Raw genomic sequence first — 26,818 nt, forward strand, 5'->3', positions numbered from 1 at the left:
TATTTATTCATTTTCCCTTTTGTTGCCCTTGTTGTTGTAGTTATTGTTGTTGTTGATGTCGTCGTTGTTAGATAGGACAGAGAGAAATGGAGAGAGGAGAGAGAAAGATAGACACCTGCAGATCTGCTTCACCACCTGTGAAGTGACTCCCCTGCAGGTGGGGAGCCAGGGGCTTGAACCTGGATCCTTATGCCGCCAGTCCTTGCGTTTCGTGCCACATGTGCTTAACCCGCTGCACTACCGCCCGACTCTTGCAGCCTTTCTTAAAACGAGGAGACATCAGTATGCTCAAAGAGATTGCTCTTAATTCAAAAGTATATTCATAGTGTTTTATTCTTTTCTCCCCTTAGCATGGAGATATAAAACTCCTCACCGAGTAGCATTTGTTGAAAAATTGACAAAGCTTGTTCTAAGTCAGCTGCCTAACTTCTGGAAACTATGGATTTCTTACCTGAACGGAAGTCTTTTCAGTGAGGTATGTGTATGAGTTTGCCTACAGATGTAGTTGAGCCATTGTAATTTCTACCCTTAAACGTGTTTAGAGTTTGGGGGTCAGGCAGTGGTGTACCTGGTTGAGCATACATGCTACAACGTACAAGAACCCAGGTTCAAGTTCGCAGGCCCTACCTGCTTCACTAGTCGGGAAGCAGCGCTGCTTGGTGTCTCTCTGCCTTGATCCTTCTCTGTCTACTCTTCCCCATTGTATTTCTTTGTCTCTATCTAATAAAAACATAATAAAATATTTTTTTAAATTAGAGATGTTATAGTCACCTTTTTAATACCTCAGAGACTGAATACCTGTAATCTCTGTCAGCTTTTTTAAGAGTAGTGGAAAGTTCTAGAAGCTGGAAAAGTATTCACCTGGTAGAGCATGTAATTTTCTATGCATGAAGAGGTGTGTTCAAGTCCCCTGCACCACATGAGGGCACCGTACATGGCATAAGGAGTACTTTATGAATGGTGGGCCAGTGCGCTCTCTCTGAAGTTGAAAGGTGGGGAGATGAGTCGGGCCATATAACTCACTTGGATAGTGTGCTGGCTTTGTTATGACTGCAACCCAGCCTCCACTGTACTACGGGAAACCTTGGTGTTGTGGTATCTTTTATTCTCTTCCTCTTCCTCTGTCTCTGACTCTCATTTTCTGTCTTAAAAAAAAATGTTGGCTTGGGGAAGTGAAGCCCTAGTGCTGACAGAAGAAAAAGAAAATAAGTCTGTCAGGGATAGTGGAATGATGCTAGAGCAAAGCTCCCATACTAGATAGATAGATAGATAGATAGATAGATAGATAGATAGATAGATAACTTCCTAGTGGTCTGGGAAGTGGCACAGTGGCATGAGGTCCAGAGTTCAGTCTCCAGCAACACGTGTACCAGAGTAATGCTCTGGTTCTCTTTCCCTCTCTCCTCCTACCGCTCTCATTAATAAATAAATGAATAATTAAAATAATAATAATAAGTACATAGATTCCTATAAAGCACCTGATAGGGTACAGCCTTGAGCAATTTATTTAATTCTTCTGAGACTCAGTTTCCTTACCTCTAAAGGGAGAATAATAAGGATGTAAGGATATTTATCTTAGAAGGTGACTGTGAGTGTTAAAGGGGACTGTCAGTTAAAGGGGGAAGAAAGGAAATATTTTTAAGGATTTTGAATTGGAAATGCTAGTCAGGCTACACTATGAGTGAAGTTTTTGTACAGCCATCTCTGGACTAATGATACACGCTTTGCAGCTTGCACACAGGTGTGGAATCAGCCAGCGAGTATGGAGTGTTTCCTAGCTGGGAAGAATTTAAAGGCCCTTATTTTGTACCCCCTCTGTCATCAGCATACAGAATTGTTTTGAGCCTTTATATTTTCATAAGTCTCACATCTGCTTCATGTCTTAATAATGATAGAATTGGTTATGACTCTGATTTTTGTGTAGAGTATGGAATGGAATTCTAGTTTCACTTTTTTTGTTTTCTTAAATATTATTTACTTACTTTAATGAGAGAAAGACAGAGAGACACCAACCAAGACCAGAGCACTGATGAGCTCTGGTTTATGGTGGTGCTGGGGATTGAACCTGGGACCTCAGAGTCTCAGGCATGAGAGTCTTTTGCATAGCCATTATGCTGTCTCCCCAGCCCTTTAGTCTCACCTCTTGAAACCTAGGAAATCAGTGTGGTTTTTTTTTTTATTTATTATTTCCTTAAGTAAAATTAAGATTAAATAACCAACTGGGATCCAGGATTGTATCTGTTAACTGTACATTATAAGTGAACATTCAACTGTTATAACATTAAAAAATGTATATCACAGTGTTTCTATAGTCTCCTTGCTATGTGGCTCTATAAAAACTTTATTGAAAAGTTTGCAGAAAAAATCAGTCTTCCAGAAGATACAGATTCTGGCTGGCTTTCATAAATACAGGGTTGCATATTGTGAATGACTTAATTTCAGCTTTTGAGCATTCTGAAAATGGCTTCTTAATGTTCTGCTGTCAAACATGTCCCTGTCAGTCTGCACTTTCCTCCTTCTCAGCTGGGTAAGAGTTGTGTGTCTGCCTGTGGTGAGGACAAGTTGGTTTTCTCTCCATAGCAGGGGGTAGGTAGCTGCACCACTCAAATCTTGTGTAATTTCCTCTCTTTTATCTGCTCCATCTCTAAACCAGATCACTCATGGGAAAGGTTAGATGCTTCTGTATAAATGCTGTGGAGCTAGTGTTATACTGGGAACATCTGTATATATTGCTAACTGTGGCTATAGGAAAATTACTTTTCTGCACCTGTTTCCATAGGCTTCACTTGAAAATTAAATGAATTAACAAAAGTGAGTGCTTATAAAAGTGCCTGAAGATAAATAAGGAGTAGCTGTTATTATTTGAAACCTCACTGGTCCAGCACAAAAATATGTGTACAGTGGACAAATTTTACTGGCATTAAGAATTGTATGCCAGTAATGTGGCACACCGGCAAAGTGTACATACTGCAGTGCTCCAGAACCCAGGTTCAAGCCCGTGGCCCCCACCTGCAGGGAGGAAGATTCACGAGTGGTGAAGCAGTGCTGCATGTGTACTTCTTCTCTCTGTCTATTCTCCCCCTTCCCTCTTAGTTTCTTGCTGTCTCTATCTAAAGTAAATAAGTAAATAAATAAATAAATAAATAAATAAATAAATGAAAAATGAAAATATGTGTGTAAATGAAAAAAAAATTATGGATCAGTGAGGCACTAGAGTAGTGTTAAATAAGTTCAAGATAGGCTAATTCAGCTAACACAGCTATCCCTTGGAAGGAGGGTTTAAACCTAGGCTTGGTGTGTGTTTGCTTGTTTTGAAGCACAACATATTTTCCAGCCATTTGGGGCCAGCACCTATAAGTGACCCAAAGCATATGGGTTACAGTTGTCTTGAGTAATTTTGTTTGTTGTTATGATTTTAGAGTGGGTGAAATTCTATGAGTTTTTCATCTTAGATTATTTTACTGAAAATAAAATATATTTCAAACATGTAGGGCATGTGCATTTATGTGGTGAAAATGTAAATAAAAATCTCTGGATTTAGATGAAAACTAAGTGAGCAATATTAAACTTGAAAAGCTAATTTATTGAGTGAATGCATTGGAGGTGTTCCTACTTGTTTATATGTATAAACTTTTCTTAAGAGCTTACAGTAATAATTATTAACTAAGTGTATAATTCATTCTACAGATTTAGAAATTCTATAAAACTAAATTTCTTTTTCAAAGGCTTAAAAGACACCAAAGCACAATGAAAAGAAATGATAGAATTAGGAAAATGTACCTGCCCATGTCAGTCTTTAAGTGGAATTGAGAAATGCAGTTACATTAATATTGGGAATACTTCTTTAGCTTTTGATAGTTGGTATTTAATATCTATCAGAATGCCTTGTAACATTTGAACACAGTTCATTTAAATTTTCTCATTTTTCTTGTTACAGAATTATCTTCTTTTATTAAGAGTCCATCCGTTAAAGATCTAGATCGAATTTCCAACAGTTTAAAAAATAGTCATTGTTCAAGCCAATCAAGCCCATGTGAAATAACATATGTGAATCAAAACAGTGAAATCTAACCGTTGATTTTACCACAAAGTAGTTTTGGTTTTTGTGTGCAGGAAAGAGTAAGGGTTTACTATTAACCTTAAAATGGTTAATAGTAGGTTAAAAATTCACCTTTAGATTTATTTTAAATATAGCATATTTTGGAGTGAAATATTTTAGAGCATCTATATACTTTTTAAGCACTAGCAATCAGCATTTTTATAAAGTGGTTTAGCTCATCTTATGTAAACTAAAATACACTTTTAGTTTCCAAATTAGATTTTTATTATTATTATTTTACAAATAGGGCAAATCTTACATAATTCTATATGTTAGAGATGTTCAACTTTTTTTGGTCAAATTAAAAGAATGAGTAACAGTTTTTACAATAAAAAGCCAGAAGAGGTATGCTCTAAAACTGATTTGCCTACTTTCTCTCCTTTTTATCTGTTTAGAGCTAAGTCCTAGAAGTCTACAAAATTATTCTGTCCTGTAGATATCATCATATCTTCACTAGCACTTACATGGTATGGCAAAATTTAACTTCAATTAGGGATATAGCATTTAACAATTTTACTCTTTGGCTGGTTAGGGCATACTTTACAAATGACTATAAAATGATCTTTCCATTGGACAAGTCTAGCATATTAAGCATATATTTTTTTTTAAAGTCAGAAGTTTTAAAGTATGTAAGTTGATTACCATGCGACAGTGACACAATTTTGTGTTGTCTTAATCATACATGGAGACAAACTATGCTTCTCTTTCAAGAATTTCATTCTTTTCTCCACAGCACTTTAACCTAGAGCTGTATTAGTCAGATTTCAGAGAAGTGAACTGTCAGAGTGTTGGTTCTATTTCCAATCATACCTGTAAAGTAAAAGAAGATTGTGGAAGACCAGTGTCCCAAGCTCAAGGCAGGCTGGCAGGAGGAGCCCCTTCCTTAACAAGAGAGCTAGCTTTTGCCTTCTTACACAGGTTTTCCTTTGATTGTACAGATCCTAGTACTCATATTAGATCAGGCCATCTGTTTTCTTCAGCCTACCAATTCAAGCATTAAACTTAGTTCATAATATCCTCACAGACACTCCCAAAATAGTATTTAACTAAGTATCTGTCCTACCAGGTACCAGCCTGTAAGTCAAGTTGACAGAGAACCAACCCTTATTAGATCCAGATTTCAAAGGACAGAATTTCAGGGTTCATGTCTCCTAAGGTCTGAAGTAAGCGCTGGACTCCTTAACAGTAGGTGGATTCCACACCTTCTGTGGTCCTCCCAGCCCCTAACCCACATAGAATTCTTCAGCTTTTGCTCTTCGCTTCTGTGTGGTCATCAAAAATTTCTGGGAGAAGCACCAAGTCTGTTGGACTTTTTTTCAGGACCAGCTATGCTTAACAGACTTTCTTCGGTGGACTAGACTGTCATGGACAGCTGATTCGACTTAAGGTTTTCTAAAGAAGCCTTTCGATTATTACATCGTAGTATTTCGAGTCTTCTGGCTTTCAGAACTACCATCCAGGAAATCCTGAAGAGTCTAAACCCTGTGAGATCTTGAGTCATCAAATATTTATTGAATGCCCCCAAAGGCTGCTATGTACCAGACACACATGCACACACATTTGTATGTATGTATATACATAACATTGAAATACATATGTACAATATAAGTAAAATGTTGAACAGGATAAACATGACTTTTACCATCCTGGATAAACAGACTGAAATAAATTTTTAAGAAATTACTCTTAAGTCACAGTAACAGCCAGAAGAAACACATTAGATTTATTACTACTACTATTGTTTAAGATTAGAGACTGAGTAAAAGAGACCATAACATGGAAGCTTCTTTCAGTGTGGTTGGGAGGTAGGCTCCTACCTGGGTCACACCTATTTGAGTTATTTCACTGGCCCAAAACAAATCGGATTCTAGGTTAAAAAATACTGGTAGTGGGATGAAAGTCAGGAAAAGTCTGTCTGTGGAAGTGATTTTGACACTGACCTCAAAGCATCAGAAGAAAAGAGTCACACCAAGGTACAGGAAGAAGAATGCATTAGGCAGAGAGAATGGCATACACAAAGCTGTCAGCAAATAAAGCAATTCTTATAATTCTAAAATATCCGTCTTTTAAACTGTACTGTAATATGCTTGGGAGCAAAAACATTAAGATATCTTTTTTTAATATTTATTTATTATTTATTTCCTTTTGTTTCCCTTGTTTTATTGTTGTGGTTATTATTGTTGTCGTTGTTGTTGGATAGTACAGAGAGAAATGGAGAGAGGAGGGGAAGACAGGGGGGAGAGAAAGATAGATACCTGCAGACCTGTTTCACCGCTTGTTTAGTGACTCCCCTGCAGGTGGGAGCTGGGGCTTGAACCGGGTTACCTACGCCAGTCCTTGCGCTTTATGCCACGTGTGCTTAACCCACTGCGCTACCACCCGACTCCCCAAAACATTAAATACTAGTGCAAGGGACAGCAGAAATAGGTCACCAAGTAAGGTGAATGGTACTTGTTGTTGTGGTCTGGTGTCGGGCTGCACCGTGGAGAAGAGAGAGGAAGTCCAGAGCAAGGGGGTACACAAATCTTTATTATAGGATGGGGGGGTGGCTCAGGCCACGTGGAGTCAGCCGACAATGTCCGTCCCCACTACCTGACCACGGGGCGAGAGAAGGGAGAGAGATCTGCGAGAGGGGGAGCTGAGAGCCCAGAGAGGGGGGGGGGGTGGTGAGGGGGCTTTTTATTGGGCGACAACCAGGGGTGACGTGTGGGGCCAGGATTGGTTGAAGGGGGCACTGCTAGGATTTCGCGGGGCGTGGTAAAACCTGTGGGCGGAGACTACATCAGAATAATTCCTCAGCAACATCTCCTCCTATCCCTTTATATCTAAATGGACACAGTAAAGAAAAATGGAATGGAGCAGGCTTAAATGTTTTTAAGGAATGCTGTGCTCAGGTGGTAAGATGTAGGACTTTCTGTGGAGGAGGGAAGGCTTAAATGGCTGCCAACCTTGTGAGATTTATGCGTCCTCCTGTGCTCAACCCCTCTTTAGAGAGAGAGACTTACCTGGAGGGACTCATCTCATAGGTTTAAGCGCAGCCTGCTCAACCATCTCTTCACAATATCTCTACATCTTTTCTATCTTTCTATCTAGTAATAGCATAAGTTGGTTCAAAGTCTGTAAAAGACTATCATGGAGCAGAAACCTTTTGGGCATAAACCTAAATGATATAACAAAACAGGAAGGGACAAGTAGGGGAGTAGTAAAAGCCAGTGTGAAGTGAAGGGAAGGATTGGTGTGTAAAGGAACGTTCCCTGCTTGAGGGGGGGGAAGGGGCAAGGGTACATAATGAGGGGGAGGCGGGTTGGCATGATCCACCAAACAGAGGGGCTATTTGGCATTGTATAGTCCTCAAGGCAATAGTCTGTAAAGTCTATGAATTACTCAGGATAAGTCTATAAAAAACCAGCAGCGTGAAGGGAAATAAGCTGCTTTAAAATTGTGTAAAGTGTCTATAGGGTATGTCAGAAAGTCCAATACAAGTCTCAGTCCAAAGTAGATGGCTAGGGGAAGAATTGGCAGGAGATGAGACGCTGCATGAGGGAGGTCAGCCGCTGGAATTCTGCTTTTCTGTAGATAGCCAGCTGGAGCCGCCAACATGTGACAGGCAGATCAGAAGCAGGAACCGCGAGCAGGCATTAAGAAAGTTCTGTCCTTGGAGTCTGTGTATCAGGTTCTTCAGATCGCGTTAAGTGACATCTAGGGTTTCAGAGGTGTGCCACTGTAGTCGTGCTGTCTAGTGGGTGACGCCTTGGTGTGTAGGGGTTCAGATGGTTTTTCCGGGATTCCTGTGAAAGAAACACAAACAATCTGCTTCTCGTGGTTAATTTGAACTTGTAACAAGTTATAGGTTTGTTATAGTTGATACCTCGATGATTATAATTGGTTTAAAATCTCTTTATGATTTTATTTAAAGGTAATCTAATGTGACCTCCTGTAGCAGTCTATACCACAGGATCTTGAGACTAATTTTAACTAAAATATGTATTTTAAACAGACTCAAATTGCTTAGAGAGTTAATGCATTTTCGTGATAATGATTTTAACGTTTACAGTGCCAGATTGATGCCAGATCTGTTGTGGATTAATTTCTACAAGATAGTTTATAGGGCACCTTTGGGGGCCCTTCAATGGTGTCCTGTATATAAAATTTATATATTTTAGTTTTGAGAATGTATAGTCACGTTAAACATTTAGACTTTTAACTAAATAGTTAGTTACCTTAACAAATTAATATTTACCTTGTCTGGTAATAGTGTAGCTGAAGGGTTACACTTTTGACTGTTAAGTTAGTGTTACCAAACTTGAGACATACCCATAAACATTTAGTTATACCACATAGAAGGAAAAAGAACTTTTGTTATAAAAACATATTACTTTTAAAAACAAATTTATATCCGCCATTAGTCACACAGTTTAAGACAAAACACTTAGATGTATACCAAAACTATATATAAAAAATCAAAAGAGGGAGAAAAACAACAATTTTGGAATGTTTCTGAACATCTCCAGAAACTTTGGCTGCGTCCAGCATTTTTATATAAAGCCAATTACCTTTTAGAGTACTCCGAGCAGATGGGTCATGCAAAAAAAATTTTTTTTGTCATTCAACACACTCACTCACAAAAACAACTGGCCAGTTATAACATAAGACATTCAGGGAAAGGGTAGGAGAGAGGTCTCTGTGAGCCAGATTTTGTAGGTACTGCCATGTCGTATTATGGGTCCTGGGATGTATCCTGCATCTGGTCCTCTTGTAGTATTTCTTGTTCTTCAGGGATAACAGCGCCATCCTGCGGGTATTGTCGGACATGGCGGGCAGGAACCCAGACAGGTTTAGAGAAATTTTGAGGGAAAACGCATGCGAAACCCCTTCCCATGGTCAGGTCCTTTCCAAATTTTATCGAGTGAGTCTCTCCATTTGGCCTTAATAGATGGGAGGGTAGATGGTGTTTGCCAGTGAAGAATGATAGGAGGTAGGTCCGAGTTATTGTAAATATGAAAGAGATTTAACGTAGTTAAGGCTTTTGCTAACTGGATATTTGGGGGGGTACATTCCTCCTTTAATTTTATTTAGTTGAGCCTTAAGGGTTTGATGGGCCCTCTCGACAATGCCTTGTCCCTGTGGATTATAGGGAATGCCTGTGGTATGAGTAATGTTCCAGAGGGAACAAAAATCTTTAAATTGTTTGCTGGTAAACGCAGGTCCACGGTCAGTTTTCAGTTGAAGAGGTAAACCCATCACAGCAAAACAGGAGAGCATATGGCTTTAAGTTTTTTAGTGCTTTCTCCTGTCTGAGCTGTTGCCCACATAAATTTAGAAAAGGTATCAATTGAGACAAACACATATTTTTGTTTGCCAAAGTTTGGTATGTGGGTGACATCAATTTGCCAAATAGCATTAGCTTTTAAACCACGGGGGTTAACCCCAAGGGTCTGGATAGCAGGTGTCTTTATGAGACTTGCACAAGAAGAGCATGTAGCGAGAATATGTTTTAACTGTGGTACAGGAACATCAAGGAATCGAGCTTGAAGGCCTTTAAGATTAACATGGGTTAGAGAATGAAAATTAGCAGGATCAGAGACAGAGACTGGGAAAGTTCCTGTGGAGGCAAGGCGGTCAACTGCGGCATTCCCTTCGGACAGGGAACCCCCCCCACTACCTGACCACGGGGCGAGAGAAGGGAGAGAGATCTGCGAGAGGGGGAGCTGAGAGCCCAGAGAGAGAGAGAGGGGGGTGGTGAGGGGGCTTTTTATTGGGCGACAACCAGGGGTGATGTGTGGGGCCAGGATTGGTTGAAGGAGGGACTGCTAGGATTTTGTGGGGTGTGGTAAAACCTGGGGGCGGAGACTGCATCAGAATAATTCCTCAGCAACAGGTACTTTGGTCTCGGTCTCTCTCTCTCTCTCTTTCCCTCTCTCTGTTTGAATAAAAGAATGGCCTTGAGTGGTGAAATTGAACATGCTTGAGGTCCTGTCTGGTCTCGAAAAACTTAAGTACCAAATGTTATGTCATAATTATAAATATTTGTCATGGGGATGAAATGAGTATCTTAAAATTGCTACAAATTAGCCCAGAGTTTATTCTGCTCCTCTTCCCCCCACCCCCCCCAACCCCCGCCCATGGTGGTAGCAGTTAGTGAGAAATTCTATTGAGAGTATTGTCATGGAGAAATACTGCTGGGGGGGGGGGCTAGGCGGTAGCGCAGTGGGTTAAGTGCACATGAAGTGAAGCTCAAGGACTGGTGTAAGGTTCCAGGTTCAAGCTTCTGGCTCCCTACCTGCAGGGGAGTCGCTTCACAGGCGGTGAAACAGGTCTGCAGGTGTCTATCTTTGTTTTCCTCTACTCTATTGATTGCTCTCTGTCCTATCCAACAACAATAATAAACAACAAGGACAACAAAAGGGAAAAAATATCCTCCAGGAGCAGTGGATTAGTAGTGCAGGCACTGAGCCCCAGCAATAACCCTGGAAACAAAACAAAACAAAAAAAAAAAAGAAAAGGGAGAAATACTGCTGGGTGGTATTATATAAAACTGTTGGTGAAAATGTTATATAAAGTTCTCTTACACCAAAGATGATTTAAGCTTAATGCTTAGGTTTATCTATGGGAATTGTATTTGTTCATCTTAAGAAGATACCTGACTTCCTGCTGGAATAGGAAAGGTTTCTAACTGCTCTGTAGTCAGAAGCTTATATTATTTTTTTGCATTCTTTCAATCAAGTGACAGCCATATGTCATATTCTTTTTATGTTACTAAAGCTTTAAAGGCAACTAATATGCTTAATTTGTTTATATTTAAGACTGCTGAGAAGTCAGGCCAGATGGAAAGATCAAAGAATATAAGGCAAAGGCAAAATGACTTTAAGGTAGGTTAAGGATAAGTATGCAGGGCTTTTTTGTTTTTGTTTTTTTTACAGGGTGGAGTCTTCTTAGTCAAAGTCACTATAAAACTTCATTCGTAATCACAATATTCATTATAGTTCTGCTATAGTTCTTGAGTGGATTCCATCAACTTAATGCCTGCAATTTTGCTTGTTGCTATCTAGAAAATGATCCAGGAAGTAATGCACTGTCTTGTGAAGCTGATCCGAGGAGCCCTCCTCCCCCTTAGCATCCCAGAAGGTGGAGTGAGGCAATATGGAGGTTGGGAGGTGAAGTCTGAGCTCTCAGGACAGTGGTTGGCACATGTCATCCAGACCATTAGGTAAATATGGAAATATTCTTCCCAATAGGAATCAGTATTTTTTCTTCTTTCTATAAAACTAATAATTAGCATAGGATATAATTTATGTTTTATTTATTATTTACTTATTTATTTTTATTTAAGAAAGGAGACATTAACAAAACCATAGAATAAGAGGGGTACAATTCCACACAATTCCCATAACCCGATCTCCATATCATATCCCCTCCCCTGCTAGCCTTCCCACTCTCTGTCTCTCTGGGAGTATGGATCCAGGGTCGTTGTGGGTTGCAGAGGGTGGAAGGTCTGGCTTCTGTAATTGCTTCCCCGCTGAACATGGGTGTTGACTGGTCGGTCCATACTCCCAGTCTGTCTCTCTCTTTCTTTCCCTAGTAGGGTGGGGCTCTGAGGAAGCGGAGCTCCAGTACACATTGATGGGTTCCTCTGTCCAGGGAAGTCTGGTCAGCATCTTGTTGGCATCCGGAACATGGTAGCTGAAAAGAGAATTAACATACAAAGCCAAACAAATTGCTGAACAATCATGGACCTAAAGACTGGAATAGTGCAGATGAAGTGTTGGGGGGTATTCCCTGCATGCTCTTGTGTACTTCTGCTTTCAGGTATATATTTTTCCCCTAGTTTATGGACACGTGTGAACCTATGCTCTATGTCAGGGGACCTGGACTATATCTAGGTTTGGGGAGTTTATTGGGGAGTGAACCGCCTGGAATGGAATTAGAGAATACTATGAAAGGAAAGGTCTCACCCGAGTGATGAAGCTGAAGGGTTGTCATTCCACACGTGAAGTCTCTGGACACAGTCTGAAGTGAAGCATGCTGGGGTGGCACTCATTACGTTGATTAGGTTGTGATCCGCGGATGCAATATTATTTGATTTGAATTGAGAGCAGCATGCAGAAAAGTGGGCCCCACCCTAAGGTTCCAGGACTGGGGGAAATTTAGGCTCTATAGTGGAAATGTGAGGTTCCTGTTGTCTTAGGGTTTAAGAAGACAATGGATAGTTACTGTTATCGTCACATTATTTGGTGATAGGGTTAACTTTGAAAAGTCCCTTTGTTAGGGTAAGACTCTGTTTTAAGAAGTTCTAGACATATGGTCAATTTTTCTCCTCTCATTAATTAAATAATGTTTACACTTTAATAGGATTGTACATAAACACCACTCCCACCACCAAAAGACTGTGTCCCATCCCCACCACCCACCCCTGCTCCCCTCACCCCCTGCCACTCCAGGAAGCCCAATGGCCACCCTCCCCTTCACCACAGGGTTTTTACATTGGTGCCCTGCTCTCGATTTAATCAGATCCTGCTTTTAGTTTCCCTTTCTGTTCTTCTTTCTCAATTTCTGTTGATGAGTGGGGACATCCCATACTCATCTTTATCTTTCTGACTTAGCTCACTTAACATAATTCCTTCCAGCTCTGTCCAAGATGGGTCAGATAAAGTGGGCTCATTGTTCTTTTTTTTAATTAATTAATTAATTAATTAATTTTTTAAAACATTTATTTTATTTATTCCCTTTTGTTGCCCTTGTTGTTTTTATTGTTGTAGTTATTATTGTTGTTGTTGTTGGATAGGACAGAGAGAAATGGAGAGAGGAGGGGAAGACAGAGAGGAGGAGAGAAAGATAGACACCTGCAGATCTACTTCACCACCTGTGAAGCGACTCCCCTGCAGGTGGGGAGCCAGGGTTCGAACCGGGATCCTTATGCCGGTCCTTGTGCTTTGCGCCACCTGCGCTTAATCCACTGCGCTACAGCCCGACTCCCGGGCTCATTGTTCTTAATAGCTGCATAGTATTCCATTGTGTATATGTACCACAGCTTTCTCAGCCACTCCTCTGCTGTTGGGCACCTGGGTTCCTTCCAGGTTTTAGCTATTATGAATTGTGCTACTATGAACATAGATGTACACATATCTTTTTGGTTGGGCATTATGGAATCCTTGGGGTATATCCCCAGGAGAGGAATTACTAGGTCATATGGAAGGTCTATATCTAGCCTTGTGAGAGTTCTCTAGACTGCTCTCCAGAGAGGCTGGACCAATTTACATTCCCACCAGCAGTGCAAAAGGGTTCCTCTGTCCCCACATCCTCTCCAGCATTTGTTGCTGCTGTCCTTTTTGATGTAAGCCATTCTCACAGGAGTGAGGTGGTATCTCAATGTTGTCTTTATTTGCATTTCTCTGACAATCAGTGACCTGGAACAGTTTTTCATATGTTTGTTAGCCTTTTGGATCTCCTCTGAAGTGAAAGTCTTGTTCCTATCCTCTGCCCATTTTTGGATGGGGTCATTTGCTTTTTTGGTGCTAAGTTTGCTGAGTTCTTTGTATATTTTGGTTATCAGTCTCTTGTCTGACGTTTGGCATGTGAATATCTTCTCCCATTCTGTGAGGGGTCTCTTTGTTTGTGTGATAGTTTGTTTGGCTGTGCAGAAGCTTTTCGATTTGATATAGTCCCATTGGTTTGTTTCTGCTTTAGTCTTTCTTGCTTTGACCTAGCACGTTATGATTGGGCCCTCCTCAATCGCTATCGAACAGGCCATGGCCAGTGCGCCGCTATGTTCCATCGCTGGGGAGCCAGAGATGACCCGAACTGCCCCTGAGGCTACAGACAGACTATGACCCACATAGTCAACGACTGCCACCTCTCCAGATTCAAAGGAGGTCTCGAAACTTTACATCAGGCTCAACCTGATGCTGTTGACTGGCTATGGAAGAAGGGCAAACGCTAGAAGAAGAAAGTCTTTCTTGCAATTGGGTTTGATTCATCAAAGATGTCCTTGAGGTTTAGGTGGGAAACTGTTTCACCAATGTTTTCCTCTTAAGTATTTGATAGTTTCTGGTCTGACATCCAGGTGTTTGATCCATTTGGAGTTGATTTTTGTTTCTGGTGAGATAAGGTGGTTCAGTTTCATTCTTCTGCATGTTATAAACCAGTTTTCCCAGCACCATTTATTGAAGAGAGCCTTCTTCTTCCATTAAATACTTTGGGCTCCCTTATCAAAGATTAGATATCCATAGGTTTGGGGGTTTAGATCTGGGCTTTCAATTCTGTTCCACTGGTCTGTGTGCCTATTTTTGTTCCAGTACCAGGATGTTTTGATGATGATGGCATTATAATATAGTTTGAGATCTGGGAGTGTGATGTCTCCATTTCTGTTTCTTTTCCTCAAGATGGTTTTGGCAATTCTAGGTGTTTTCTGGTTCCAGATAAATGAATGTAGATAAAATTTTAGCATTTGTTACAGCTTATAAGTTTCATGATAAATCATAAGCCCTGACTCCCACTCTACTTCCTTTTGTTTTCTTTGTCTTATAGAATTACTTATGAATCATTAACTGCTCTTGAAATTCCTAATGACATGTTACAAACTATGCAGGATCTGATTTTGGATCTGCGAGTACATTGTGTGATGGTCACGTTGCAACATACAGCAGAAGGTATGTTAGCATTTCTTAAACTGTCATTATCTGACTATATCACCATTTACTACTTACAAATTCTTGAAAAACAAAGAAAATTACTGTGATAGAATTTGAATATATATATAGATCTGCTATAACTTCTCATCAGAACTTTTTAAAGCTCTCTTTTCAAATGTACTTATTTGAGATGCAAATCCATGCAAAAACTTGGGAGCACATACTTGAAAACTGTTTAACTATATTCAAGATCTGTCAATTGTTACTAAGAAAAAGTAGAAAGATAAAATATTTATAAAAGTATGGTCCTGACTTTGAAAATTATTTAAATTCAGAAAATACAGTTATTTGAAAAATAAAAGGTACCCATTTAAAATCAGAGGAAAGACTTAACAGTGGTCTGAGTCATAGAAATTATAGGTGAGGGTCGTTTTCTCTGTACCTTTTTAAATTCTCAAGGTTTTGTACATAAAATCATAACATACAAAGGTTACTTTTACTAAACAACCTTTCGAATTTTAAAATATTTTCAAAACATGACTACTAGTACCGACAGGCAACAGGTCTTTAAAGTAGGAAGTTGTCAGTCATACACCATATAGCTTTTCAGTTAACATCTAACTGCATATATGACTTTGATTCAAAAATCCCTACTAGCTGTCATAATGACTAATGTTTAAAGTAGACAGTATATCATAAATTTGTAATAAGACTGGTTATCTTGGAGAAGGTGGGGGTGCAGAACATTGGGGGTAGATGTGACATGATGTACTGTAGTCTTATAATCTTGTAGCCTACTCTTAATCACAAATTTTAAAAAAAAGGGAAATAAATCTCAGTCTGGTGCAACATCAGAATTACGTAAAGACACATTTCTCAAAGTGTATCCCTTCCACTAAGTGACACTTGAGTGTATATGACTATAAAGGGAAAGTATCGAATCCTGATAAGGAACCAAACTGCCTCTTCATTACTTTCTCAGCACTCAAGTTCCCAAGTCATGCTAGTGGTAACAGGTTGCTTTTTTGCATTCTGCTGAGAATTGTACTTCATTGTCAGGAATGTGAGGAACTAGACCAGAACCTGAAATGCTCATAGATATTTTAAGGAAAAACTGTTTTAATTGATTTCATACATGTTTGATATTACAAAGATTGATGAATAAGTAAGTCCTTGTGTAAAGTTGTCATCATGACAGACCTAATATTCTCCAAATTGGACTATTCAGTAAAGATTATACTTAAAGAAATGCTTTATTAGAAAAATTCAGTGAATAGTAGACATTGAAATTCTCTAGTCAAACATATTTGTACGTATTTCTATTTTCAACATATTGTACAAACCTATAGAAAGCAATACAGCCTCTGTAGATTTTTGTCTCTACAAAGTTCTGTGAGCTGATTATAGTAAGAAGTATTTATGTCTTTATTTTCCCTATAGAGGTAAAGAGATTAGCTGAAAAGGAAGACTGGATTGTTGATAATGAAGGCCTAACTTCCCTAGTAAGTTCATTTTTTTCTCAATGATTAATCATTAACATGTAGTTTATTCAAAATAAATTTATGTTAATATGCTCTCTATACAACTTGAAATAGTTTCTGGAAATACAAACTTTCTGAAAGTTTTCATTCTCAAATCATTTTTTTGGTTGACACTAATCACAGATATTTCAATTTAATAAGAACAGCAGGCTTCTTTTAAAGAAATCTTTCATTATCCTGTATTAGTTACTATTTTTTGTGCATTTTAATAGATTGTGTTCACTTTTATATTGCCCAACAACTTGATCTTTTGTTTATTTATTTATTTATTATTTTTATTTATTTATGTTTTTGCCAGAGCACTGTACAGCTCTGGCTTATGGTGGTACAGGGGATTGAATCTGGGGCTTTGGAGCCTCAGGCATGGGAGTCACTTTGCATAGCCATTATACTATCTACCTTCTGCCCAATCTTTTATTTTTATAAAAGCAAAATAGAAAAAAAAAATTCTGCTGCTGGCCTTTAACCATAGATTCACATCTACTTCCTGAAGTCCGACAACTAACCTATAGATGGGAGTGTCAGTTAAGGTTGGAATTCAGTGCATGATGCACTGCTTGCCATGTGTGTAACCCAGATTCAAGCCCAGCTTACATCACACTGAAGGAAATGTTGGTGCTGTGATCATTTTCCTCCCTCCATCTCTCTCTCTCTCTCCTATCTTTAAAAATTGACATTCAGCTGCTGAAAACTTCCAGTGACCTAAACAAGATGGGCATCTCCTTTTTGTCTGATATTTAAGAAGTTATTAAGACTGGTGCGTAGCCATACACTTAGTATCCAGTATACAAGGCTCTGTTCTCTGTGATCCTTAGCATGGCTTCTGTCTCAGGACGACCTCATAATTGCAAAATAGCCAATGTAGTTCTACCCATCATGGCTTTATTCTACCAGGTGAACATCTGGATCTTTCTGAGAAACATTTGAATCTCTCCTTATGTCTGCTGACCAGAATTTTTGTTCATGTCTACCCTTGTTTGCAACAGAAACTAGAGCAAATACAGTTTTTCAATAGAAACACATTGCTGGTCTCAGTAAGAAGATAGGAGAAAATTAATTTTGGGGAGGCAGCTAGCACATTTTATCTACTTGGTACATAAAGGAATTATAATAAAATGATTTTTTATTGCCCAAATTAATAAAATAATGATGAATGTATTACATCAGAGTAAAAGATTCTGAGGTGGTGGTATGTGTGTGTGTGTGGGGGGGGGGGTGTCAGGTCCTGGAACGTGATGGCAGAGGAGGACCTAGAGGGGTTTGAATTGTTATGTGGAAAACTAAGAAATGTTACACATGTACAAACTACTGTATTTTACTGACTGTAAACCATTAATCGCCCAATAAATTTAAAAAATGCAAAAATAAAATAATGTTGAGTAAGACTATTGAGAAACAATGACTTCATGAAATAGCTCTTAATTCCTCATTTCTCTGTGCTTTATATCAACAGTTTTTCTTTAGAAGTTGGGGAATTTTTTTTACAATTTTAAATTCTTTCCTTCTATTCCTCTAAAGTTTAAGTCACTGACTTCAAATAACATAAACAATATGGAGATAAACCTTACTTTGTGTGCTTAGTGTGACTTAGAACAATCATGCTTACCCTTCTAAATTTTTATATAACTCATTATTAAAATGTGATAGGGAAATTTATTTATGCTGTTACTATTTAATATTTTTTAGTATTTATTTCATTGGCGAGAGAGACACCAAGGCAATAATCTGGCATATATGATGCTGGACTCCTAGGCCTCACATCCACTAAAATACCTCCCCAACAGCTAGCTTATTATTTTAAGTAAGTCCATATAATTGTAATTATATATATATATATTTTTTAATTTTATTTATTTATTTATTCCTTTTGTTGCCCTTGTTGTTTTGTTGTTGTAGTTATTATTATTATTGTAGTTATTATCCATTGTTGTTGGATAGGACAGAGAGAAATGGAGAGGGGAGGGGAAGACAGAGAGGGGGAGAGAAAGACAGACACCTGCAGACCTGCTTCACCGCCTGTGAAGTGACTCCCCTGCAGGTGGGGAGCCGGGGGCTCGAACCGGGATCCTTCCGCTGGTCCTTGTGCTTAGTGCCACCTGCGCTTATCCGCTGCGCTACCACCCGACTCCCTGTAATTATATTTTAAATAAAATATTTATTATTTATGGGGTTGGGGAGACAGCATAATAGTTACATAAAAGCAACTCATGGCTGAGTCTCTGAGTCTCCAGATCCAATCCCCAGTACCACCATAAGCCTGAGTTGAACAGTGGTCTGGTCTTTTCTCTCTGTGTCTTTCTCTGTATTTCTCTCATTAAAATAAAATAAAAACTATTTTGAGAACATTTACTTTGTTAGGAGAAAAATTGAGGAGGGGAGAGAAGATGGAGGAAGAGAGACACTTACAGCACTGCTTCACCACTTGTGAAGCTCCCCACCCCTACTCACCCTATAAGTAGGACTGGGGGCTTGAACCCAGGTCCTTGCATAGGGTAACTTGTGGACTCACCTGGGTGTGTTACTGCTCTGCCCCAGTAAAATCTTTTAATTAATTTATTATTTCATAATTGTGTTTGCAAACCATTCTGTAATCACTTCAGGCACAGGAAATATTTATCTATTAAGTATTTTCTGAGAGAGAAAGATACATGATGAGCTAGACTAGAGTACTCCTCAGCTCTGGCTTACGGTGATACTGGGGATTAAATCTGGGACCTTGGTGCCTCAGGCATGAATGTCTCTTTGTATAACTATTATGCGATACCCTAGCCCTCAGGTGCAGTAATGTTTAGAGAATGAATACATATCCTGTCAGTCACTTGAGTCATAACTCGTGTAAAATGCAAAATCTTTCAATTCTATATTGATTTTACATTGAAATAATAATACTTGAACATACTGTGTTACATGCCATTGTTAAAATGAATTTTTTTTTTTTACTTTTTTGAATGTGGTTACTCAAAAATTAAATTTTATATACAGCTATGTCTATGGCTTGCAGTTCTACTTTTGTTAGACAACACCAGCAGAGATAAAAAAAAAAATGTACTGGAGTAGATTTTGAATCAGAATCTGGATTAATCCTTACTTGTGTTTCATAAGAACCTCACAACCTTACAGGGGTCACTTAATTTCTCTGTCCTCGTAAAAGACAAAAGAGAACCAATCACTTTTCATGGTGTCAGTTAAAATGCATGGGATCCTTTTGGAAATAAACACAAAACTACAAAACTTTGTAAATATATATATATATATATTTTTTAAATAAAGACTTGTAATATTGGCACCACTGTAACAATTTCTTATAATTATATTATTCCTTACTATTTTCAAGCTTTATACAATGTATTTCACACAGTGAATAGACGATGGGCCAAGAATCCTTAAGAAGTAGTGACTGACTTATCATCCACTGGGAAACTTGGCCCAAGTGCGATTAATCAGGCACATTGGTACCTGGAATTTCACTTCCGTCTCAGATCAATCTTGTGTGAAAGAAAAAAAAATTCTTATGTTCACTTTGAGAAAACAGAGAATCCCCAAGGATTTATGCTTTGCTAACACATTATTGTAAGTTCATCAAAATATAACCATGAAATAATCATTGGTTTAAGTCCTTTTTTGATTTTAGTGCTCTTTACAACCGGCCTCAACTTTGCTTATGTAATACTTGTCACCTGTGGGAATCCAGTGTGATAGCTGTCATATGTAAAGTTATTTGTTTGATTATAGTAGCTAGGCCTTTTGGAAAATGCTTTAAAATAGTCAAAGAGACACCTGCAAAAAGAAAAGAAAGGAAAAGCAAAGGAAATGAATCATAAAACAGTAAATAAATTACTCATAGCTACCTGATAATAGAAAGGTTAAGATATATTATTTTCTGGAGAATTAATGTAATAAGCTTTCTTTTTTAAAATATTTGTTTATTTATTTATTTTCCCTTTTGTTGCCCTTGTTGTTTTATTGTTGTTGTCACTACTATTGTTATTGATGTCACTGTTGGATAGGACAGAGAGAAATGGAGAGAGGAGGGGAAGACAGAGAGGGGGAGAGAAAGAGAGACACCTGCAGAACTGCTTCACTGCCTGTGAAGTGACTCCCCTGCAAGTGGGGAGCTGGGGGCTCGAACTGGGATCCTTAACGCTGGTTCTTGTGCTTCGCACCACATGCGCTTAACCCACTGAGCTACTGCCTGACTCCCTGTAATAAGATTTCTTTGTTGTGGCTGTTGTTTTGTTTGATATATGTATACCAAAATAAGGTTATCTAATACAACTATAAGAGTATTAAAAAAAAAGAATAAAAATAGTCAACATGGAAACTAGTTTGGAGTCAGTTTAAAACTTAACCATAATAGTAAGAAACACTAATCATAGAAACTTCACATTGAAGTTCACACAAACATAAGCCAGAAAACCAAACTCACTGTACTTTGTGAATGGAGAGCCTACAGAAAGTTGTTCTTCTGTGTAAATGTCAGGCTATAAGATAGTTTGAAGAAATATGCTAATATGTTAGATTTTAGAAGGCTGAACATGTTCCTATATATTTAGCATGGCATGTTCTTGTAGGCAAAAAGGTGAATCAACACTTACAGTAAAAATCTAGATTCCAGTTTTGAGTCTTTTAATCTGACATCTGTAAAATTCTTTGAACAGTGACTTAAATTGTCTCAAAACATAGTACAGCTTTAATTTACATTCTTGAAGTATTTCAAAAACACCAGTTCCATTCATTTGAATACTTATTTCTTTCATTGTGGTGTGGATAGAAAAACATTTGTGATCAAATTATCTGATTGTGAGTGTTCTTTCAGCTGAGTTTCTAAATTGAGCTTCACTTCAGGGCTCTGAAACAACTTACGTGAAAGCATCCTGTTTTCTGACATTGGAAATGTTTTCTGCCTTTTTTTTTTTCCAATTTGGATAATTCTGAGAATTTTCTGCTTTCAGGGAACTAGAATCATTTGTCATAACTCCTTAGAGTCAGATGAGTTGGATGTTTTACTGACACTAGGCAGATGTAGTACCATTTCCTTCTTAAAAGAAAAACAGATATTTAAACTATCATTTACTCCTGGTTTAAAATGGAACTTCTCAGTGGAATCTGATATTTTCATGTGTGTGTGTACACACACACACTATATATATATATATATTACATATATATGTACATAATATATTTATAATTTATTATATGTATAATGTACATAATAATATAATAATATTTATAATGTATATACTATATATACTACATATATATGTACATAATATATTTATAATTTATTATATTTATAATGTACATAATTTATTTTATGTACATATATATGTACATAAAATAATAAAATATTTCAAATTTTAATATAGAAAAATCTAAATGATCACACATTTAACTTCTCAACTTAATTTAATTTCTTACTGTTATTATTACTATTTTAACATCTTACATGTTCATACCTTCTGAGGCAGTTGGTTGCTTGGATGTGTTAAGACCAGGAGTTGTAAATGTTTTGACTCTTTAAATACTTTCTCTGTCTGCATAGTTGACACTTCATTTCATATGTCTTCTCACCCCTCCCCACATTTCTAAGTATTCTTTTTTTATTAGTGATTTAAGAATGATTGACAAGATTGTGGTATATAATAGGGGTACAATTCCACTTATTGAAGTCACTGTAGGCTACTGTACACTTCTACTTTTTTTCCCTTTATTGGGGGATTACTGTTTTGCATTTGACAGTGAATACAATAGTTTGTACACGCATAACATTTCTCAGTTTCCACATAACAGTACAACCCCCACTAGGTCTTCTGTCATCCTTTTCCAGCACCTGTGCACTTCTACTTTAAAGTATATATTTTCCCCCAACTTATGGATACATGTGTCCTGTCTCATAGGTCCTAATCCTCATCTAAGTTCTGTAACTTTGTTAGGGAGTGCGCCACCCAAAATGGAACTAAGGAGTCTTATGAGCTAGTATTGGTCTCACCAGCATAATGAAGCTGGAGGGTTTGCATCCCATGCCTGGCATCTCTGGACACAGTCCATTGTTTGCATTGATTTGGTTGAGATCAGCCGGTGCAGTATCAAATGGTATGGGTCAAGAGAAGCATGAAGGAAAATGAGCAAAGCCCCCGAGGGTCCAGGACTGGGAGAAATATGTTTATAAAAAATGAGAAAGGTTCCTGGCTGTCTTAGGTTTAAGAAGGCACTTGATCATTATTATTACACCCAAGTTACTTGGAAATTTGATTTACTTTGAGAATCCCATGGTTAAGATTTACTATACTATACCAGACCTCATCATGATTTATGTCATTTAATACTATTTACAAATAAAAGTATTTTATATACTGACGATTCTTGAGTTACTTCTGGCCTCCTTGATTTAGTTTTTTTTTTTTTTATAAAAAGTTATTATTAGAAATGCATTGACAATTTAAGCTCAATGGTAAAATTCAATCAGTTTACTCATTTGAAACTAAGTATTCTATTTATTTATTTATTTTTATTTAAGAAAGGAGACATTAACAAAACCATAGAATAAGAGGGGTACAATTCCGCACAGTTCCCATAACCCGATCTCCATATCCCACCCCCTCCCCTGCTAGCCTTCCCAGTCTCTATCTCTCTGGGAGTATGGATCCAGAGTCATTGTGGGTTGCAGAGGGTGGAAGGTCTGGCTTCTTTAGTTGCTTCCCCGCTAAACATGGGCGTTTACTGGTTGATCCATACTCCCAGTCTGCCTCTCTCTTTCCCTAGTAGGGTGGGGCTCTGATGTATTCTTTATAATGCCCTCTGGTGGTGTCATTGTTCATCATTAAATTGACATTAAAGCTAACACATTTAATGTTCATAACCTCTTGGCTTTCTATAAGAAATAAATTGTCTTTTTGTTTGTATGCAAAGGCCACTTTCTCCTGTTCAGTTCTTCTCTAAACTATTTTAAAAATTGAAGAGTATATTGTAGAGAGGTTCTTACATACTCCCAACTTTTGCATAGTCTGTTGTCAATATTTACTTACACACTGAATGAACCATGCCAGTTTCAAGCCCTCAAATAACTCCCGGACACTTTGTGTCATCCGTGGCTCTGCATGCTTATGCTCAGAGCATGTCACACAGAGCTCCTCTTATGTCCGTCTGCCCAGCCTGGGTAGAGCCCATGACATACAGTCCCTGCTCTCCCAACTCCTACCCCTTCTCCCATTTTCTTGTTAGTTGCTTGACCCTGTTGCCTTTCAAATCTCAGCTTACATGATCTCTCTGCCTCCGGGGTCGTCTTTGACAATTCTGTTTAGAGAAAACTGACTACATCATTTTCTCTGAATTTTCACTTATTTTCTTCATGACACTCTAATCTGTGATTTATTTTATTATTTTATTCCTATACTTATTTCTTTAGTAAAATACAAGTATTAAAAAAAAGACTTACTGTAGCTGGGCAATGACACACCAACTTGAGTATATGTATTACAATGTGCATTGACCCAGATTCAAGCCCCTTGGTTCCTACCTGCAGGGAGGAAGCTTCACTAGTAGTGAAGTGCTGTAGGTGTCTTTCTCTCTACCCCCCGCCTCCCCTACCTTCTCAGTTTCTCTCTGTCTTATCAAATGAATTAATTTTTTTAAAAATTACAAAAGACTTATGAGAGAAAGAGTAGAATACTGGTATGGTGTATGCAGTGCTAGGGATTGAGCCTGGGGTCATTTGCATGCAAATTCTATTCCATACTATTGAGCTAACTCTTCAGTCTCAGGGGGAAAAAAAAGAAGATGGTTGTGTGAACTGTTGCTTTTATGGTAGTGTGTCGCGCTGCTTCGCGGGTGAGAGAAGCAAGCGAAGCTAAGAGGGAACACAAATCTTTATTCACGCAGGCACCTCAGAGTTGGGTGAGAGTGCAGCGTTGGGCCACGTGGAGCTAGCAAAATGGCCGCCTCCCGCTATGTGCAGCAACCGTCCTCTGCTGCTAAGAGAGCGAGGGGCAGAAGAAGAAGGGGCTTTTATGGGAGAAATTCCGGAAGTGACAAGTCGGGACATGATTGGCTAGGAAACAAGGCACTCCGGGATAGGATTACAGCTCTCATGGAAATGGGAAGGGGGAGGAGTAAATAAGGCACTCCTGGATTATTGTATCAACTCTCGAGGGGAATTGACAATACCCTGTGGGGACAACATGTTGGATGTGACCGCATCTGCACAATTTCCCAATAATAGTGTGTTTGTCCTGCATATAACATACATTTAATAAGACCTTTGACATACTCTTATATTGTCATCATCTAGATTATAGTAATATAATTCCCACCACCACAGTTTAAGTTCCATCCCCTCCACTGGAAGCTTTCCTATTCCCTATTCCTCTGGGAGTATGGACCCAGGATCATTATGGGGTGCCAAAGGTGCAAGGTCTGGTTTCTGTAATTGCTTATCCACCGGACGTGGGCATTGACAGGTTGATCCATACTCCCAGCCTGTTCCTGTTTCCTTAGTGGGGGAGGTGGGGTTCCAGGACACATTGGTGAGGTTGTCTGCCCAGGGAAGTCAGGTTGGCATCATGGTAGCATATAGAACTTGGTGGCTGAAAAGCATTAAGATATAAAGCAAAACAAATTGTTTAGTAATCAGGAACCTAAAGGTAAGAATATAGCAAATGAGATTTGGGGTCTTCATGTTGGAAGAAGCTAGGAGGTTTATTTTAGGTATATTCCAAGGGGCCCATGACTTTACTAATTTTTTTCCTGAGCTGATAGCTAACATGCAGGTCAGCTAAAGGTGTTGTCTGGGGAAATGGTGTCAGAGTTGGGAATAGGACTAGAAAGCTGGATCAGGGAAGAGAGTAGCTGCCTAATATGAGAAAAGTATATAAATACTGTTAACTGTATAAACCCCATCACTCTGGCCGAGGACTCATGTCTATCTGAACTTAGCACAGGAGCCTGTGCAACCTCTGCATCCCAGCAGGTACACCTAACTTCATGTATATATAGTTTTTTATTTATAAAAAGGAAACACTGACAAAAACTATAGGATAAGAGGGGTACAACTCCACACAGTTCCCACCACCAGAACTCCATATCTAATCCCCTCCCCTGATAGCTTTCCTTTCCTTGTCCCTCTGGGAGTATAGACCCAGGGCATTATGGGATGCAGAAGGTGGAAGGTCTGGCTTCTGTAATTGCTTCCCTGCTGAACATGGGTGTTGACAGATCGATCCATACTCCCAGCTTGTCTCTCTCACACCTAACTTCTAATTGAATCAGGTGTACTTTGGAATGTCAGCACTCACAGATTTTTAAAATATCAGTTGTAAAACACATCCCATATATGTCAATGTCAGATTATTTGTATTCCAGTTCATGTCCATCGATCTGGGCAATTTAGAATGTTGGGCCAGAGGTAACTGTTAAATGACTGCATAGCTGATGCTTGTTTTTGAAGTTTAAGACATTGTTTGTTTTTTTTAAATTTATTTTTATCTTCTCCTCCTCTCCAGCCTACCCAGTTTGAACAGTGCATTATCCATTCTCTGCAGTCACTGAAGGGAGTTTTGGAATGCAAGCCTGGAGAAGCCAGTGTAAGTCTTCTCTACAACCCCCCTTTCTTACTGAATTCAACTCTTGGGAATCACAGTAGTCAGTTTTTGAGCCACTTCAGCATAAGCTCTCAACAACTGCTAACCTGACTCATTCCACTTTACCACTTGCACTGTTGACTTCAGATTCCAAGTCAGGCTGATGAAATTGAAGTTTGAGTGTGAGTGCTGTGGCTTGAGGGCTAGTATTGTTAATACATTGGTGACTTTTTCATTATAGGGAGAAACTGCCCGGGACAGGTGAGGGGGAGGGTCAGGTCAGCCCCTCACCCATGTTCTTTTTCAGACTAAACTTTTCATGTGTTTGTTTGCCCTATATGTTGACATTTATTAACAAGTAGTCTTAATTTGGTTAAGTTTAAATGGAGTGGAGTTGTACCCCTGTTATCTTATAATTTTGTAAATCAATATTAAATCACTAATTCAATTTTTTAAATAATAAATATAAAAAATAACTGTTTTCATTCAAATTCTCCCCTACAGGTCTTTCAACAACCTAAGACACAGGAGGAAGTTTGCCAGCTGAGCATCAATATCATGCAGGTAATATTTGAAAGCATTGATAACCCACAGTCTGAAACAATGCAAATTATTAGTCAAACCCCTCCATTTATAATGTATGTTAAATACTTACTTTTTTTTTTAATCTTGTCTGAGTACAAGTTAGGTAACAAAATAAAGTTCAAGATAAGAGTAATATCAATTAACTTATTAACTATCTTCCAGTATGACACTTTTTTGGGGGGATGTATATCTTTTTTTTATTTAAAAAAGGAGACATTAACAAAACCATAGAATAAGAGGGTACAATTCCCCACAATTCCCATAACCCGATCTCCATATCACATCCCCTCCTCTGATAGCCTTCCCATTCTCTATCTCTCTGGGAGTATGGATCCAGGGTCATTGTGGGTTGCAGAGGGTGGAAGGTTTGGCTTCTGTAATTGCTTTCCC

At 38.6% G+C, this 26,818-nt stretch overlaps 1 protein-coding gene across 1 annotated transcript in view; it reads left to right on the forward strand.

Annotated features, from left to right (window-relative positions):
* Positions 1-26,818, forward strand: part of EXOC2 (exocyst complex component 2) — a 182,056-nt gene that overhangs the window by 88,857 nt on the left and 66,381 nt on the right. The window contains exons 13-19 of the mRNA XM_060189160.1: positions 351-475; positions 10,903-10,968; positions 11,149-11,306; positions 14,624-14,745; positions 16,168-16,229; positions 25,766-25,846; positions 26,348-26,407. Coding sequence (XP_060045143.1) covers positions 351-475; positions 10,903-10,968; positions 11,149-11,306; positions 14,624-14,745; positions 16,168-16,229; positions 25,766-25,846; positions 26,348-26,407 — 674 coding nt within the window. The remainder of the gene's footprint in view (positions 1-350; positions 476-10,902; positions 10,969-11,148; positions 11,307-14,623; positions 14,746-16,167; positions 16,230-25,765; positions 25,847-26,347; positions 26,408-26,818) is intronic.

Source organism: Erinaceus europaeus, chromosome 4 (assembly GCF_950295315.1).
Source record: "Erinaceus europaeus chromosome 4, mEriEur2.1, whole genome shotgun sequence".
Classification (NCBI taxonomy): domain Eukaryota; kingdom Metazoa; phylum Chordata; class Mammalia; order Eulipotyphla; family Erinaceidae; genus Erinaceus; species Erinaceus europaeus.